Source organism: Carassius gibelio, chromosome A15, assembly GCF_023724105.1.
Source record: "Carassius gibelio isolate Cgi1373 ecotype wild population from Czech Republic chromosome A15, carGib1.2-hapl.c, whole genome shotgun sequence".
Taxonomy (NCBI): domain Eukaryota; kingdom Metazoa; phylum Chordata; class Actinopteri; order Cypriniformes; family Cyprinidae; genus Carassius; species Carassius gibelio.
This window is the reverse complement of record NC_068385.1, coordinates 8937578-8940077: the sequence shown is the minus strand read 5'-3', so window position 1 is coordinate 8940077 and position 2500 is coordinate 8937578. Positions and strand designations below refer to the sequence as shown.

The 2500-nt window shown below is 41.3% G+C and overlaps 1 protein-coding gene across 1 annotated transcript in view; it reads left to right on the top strand.

Annotated features, from left to right (window-relative positions):
• Nucleotides 1–518: 518 nt before the first annotated feature.
• LOC128029548 (ret finger protein-like 4B) overlaps nt 519–2500 on the top strand; it is a 13505-nt gene continuing 11523 nt past the window's right edge. Inside the window, exon 1 of the mRNA XM_052617393.1 lies at nt 519–1184. Coding sequence (XP_052473353.1) covers nt 824–1184 — 361 coding nt within the window. The 5' untranslated portion in view covers nt 519–823. The remainder of the gene's footprint in view (nt 1185–2500) is intronic.

Below are 2500 nucleotides of genomic sequence, written 5' to 3'. Positions count from 1 at the left end.
CATTATATGACATGCACATGAACGCCACCAGAGGGCACTCCACCCCTGACTCTTGCCACTCTCTCAGACTGCATTTCCCATAATCCTTTGCTTGGACGCATCATCACTCATTGCATTCACCTGTGTCTTGTTACCTCCATCCATCTCAGTCTATTTACAGTTGTCATCTATTCATTCATGCTCAGTATTGTCCAGTATGTAGCGGTCTTTCACTGTTAGACATTTCAAATTTTTTTTTTTACTTTTTACTAATTAAGATTAATAAGGGTAATTAAGATTTACAGTAGCAAACTATACCGTTTTACAATAAATTACTGTTATTTATTTTTTATAAAATAATTTCTGAGAATATTAAAATTGCTAATTATTATTAAAATTATTAATTATAACATATAAAATATTAAAATGATTGAAATTGGTAAGCAATTGTTATCATGCTACATAATGAATGAACACGTGGTGTGCGTCTCTCTTTAAGTGTGTCTCTGTCCGTCCATATATGGAGTGCTGGGCTCGTCACCGTGGCAACCGCAAGCAACAAAGGGGCTCATAAAGGAAGCGACTCTCTCTCTCTTTCTCTTTCTCTCTGTCTGTCTGTCTCTCGCTCGTTCTCATCCTCGTCTTCTTCTCTGTTTCCTTTCACACTAAACCAGCAGCCGCACATGAAGGATTATAGGACCAGTGTCGTCTTTTATCATGAAATGAGGGAATTCTGGGATCTCGGAGGGAGTCTGGCTGTGACAGACGGATGGTTTAAGGATGTTTTCTGTATCAGAGCTCACTGTGGATCATCAGTTCTAGTGTTTACAGCGTGTGTGTATGAATGATGACACACAGCCTCCACGATCTACCTGCGAGTGAACACACAGACGAGGAGAAGTGTGTCTCTCTCTCCGTCTGTCCGTTATGTGCTCGTGGTTTTGACGTTGCTCTGATTCTGCCCTGCTCTCACACTCTATGTGGCCGTTGTCTGACCGAAGGGGCGGAGCCTGGTCATCATGGGGGTGGGGTCAGGGGTGTGGCCTTCTCCTCCCATCCAGTCGTTCTCTGTCCGATCTGTCGTCATGGCGTTGAACTACCCTGCTTCGACTGGTCATCTGCTCTCACCTGTCTGCCCTTTGACCCCACAGTGACCTTTGACCCTGAAGAGAGAGGGAAGCATGATGAACGGAGATGGGAGACGGGTGAGTGTAGTGCATGCTATTTCTTAAAAACAGCATGCGAAAGAGTCTGAAAACAGTAGCTACTGTGCATACTATATTGTGTGTGTGTGAGAGAGAGAGAGAGTGTTTGTGTGTGTGTGTGTGTGTGTGTGTGAGAGAGAGAGAGTGTGTGTGTGTGTGAGAGAGAGAGTGTGTGTGTGTGTGTGTGTGTGTGTGTGAGAGAGAGAGAGAGTGTGTGTGTGTGTGTGTGTGTGTGTGTGTGTGAGAGAGAGTGTGTGTGTGTGTGTGTGTGTGTGTGTGTGAGAGAGAGAGAGAGTGTGTGTGTGTGTGTGTGTGTGTGTGAGAGAGAGAGAGAGTGTGTGTGTGTGTGGGAGAGAGAGTGTGTGTGTGTGTGTGTGTGTGAGAGAGAGAGAGAGAGAGAGAGTGTGTGTGTCTGTGTGTGTGTGTGTGTGTGTGTGAGAGAGAGAGAGAGAGTGTGTGTGTGTGTGTGTGTGTGTGTGTGTGTGTGTGTGTGTGTTGACTTTAAGCAAAAGCCCAGATAGTAAGATCAGATTCCCAGGTATCAGACCATCATCATATATTAAACTTGCCTGATCACTGATCTGGATTCAGTATTATTTAACAGCCCAATTCATATTTATTTCATACACCAAAGGTTTTATTAAAAAGAGTTGATGGGTTAGAGTTTCTGTTGAAATGCGATTTTGAGATTTCTAAATTGCCTGATAAGCTTTTAAATTTCTACAAACAGATATTACAATACTGGAAGATGATATTTACCCACATCTTTACATCACATGGAGCCACCTTGTGGAGTAACAGAATTAAATAGAATCATGCTCTGTGGAATAATAGAAATGAATAGGAAACGCTATTTAAACAAGAATGGTTTGAGAAAAAAGTGAATCATTCTGATTTAAGACAGAACTGTTTAGACCAGGCACTATTCCCTAAATAATTACAACAAATATACAACTATAACGAATTTCTCATATTTGTCATAACATCATGATATTCCATGGGTTTCACAAATTTGCAGAAAATGTAACTGTATTTTCACCGTCTTAGAGGAGAATGTGTAGCTAATATGAAGTGGGTTTTAATGGGGAAAAAACATCTAACTAATGTCAGAACTGTCAAATGTCAAAACTCTTTATTGTATTATATCTTAGTATTTGATGTTGATTTGATAGGAAACATGTAATTGTTACTTATTAATGGCATCATTGCACAGATTGAGAATTCAGTTGAGGTATCTGACATTATATGACATGCCCATGAACTCCACCAGAGGGCACTCCACCCCTGACTCTTGCCACTCTCTCAGACTACATTTC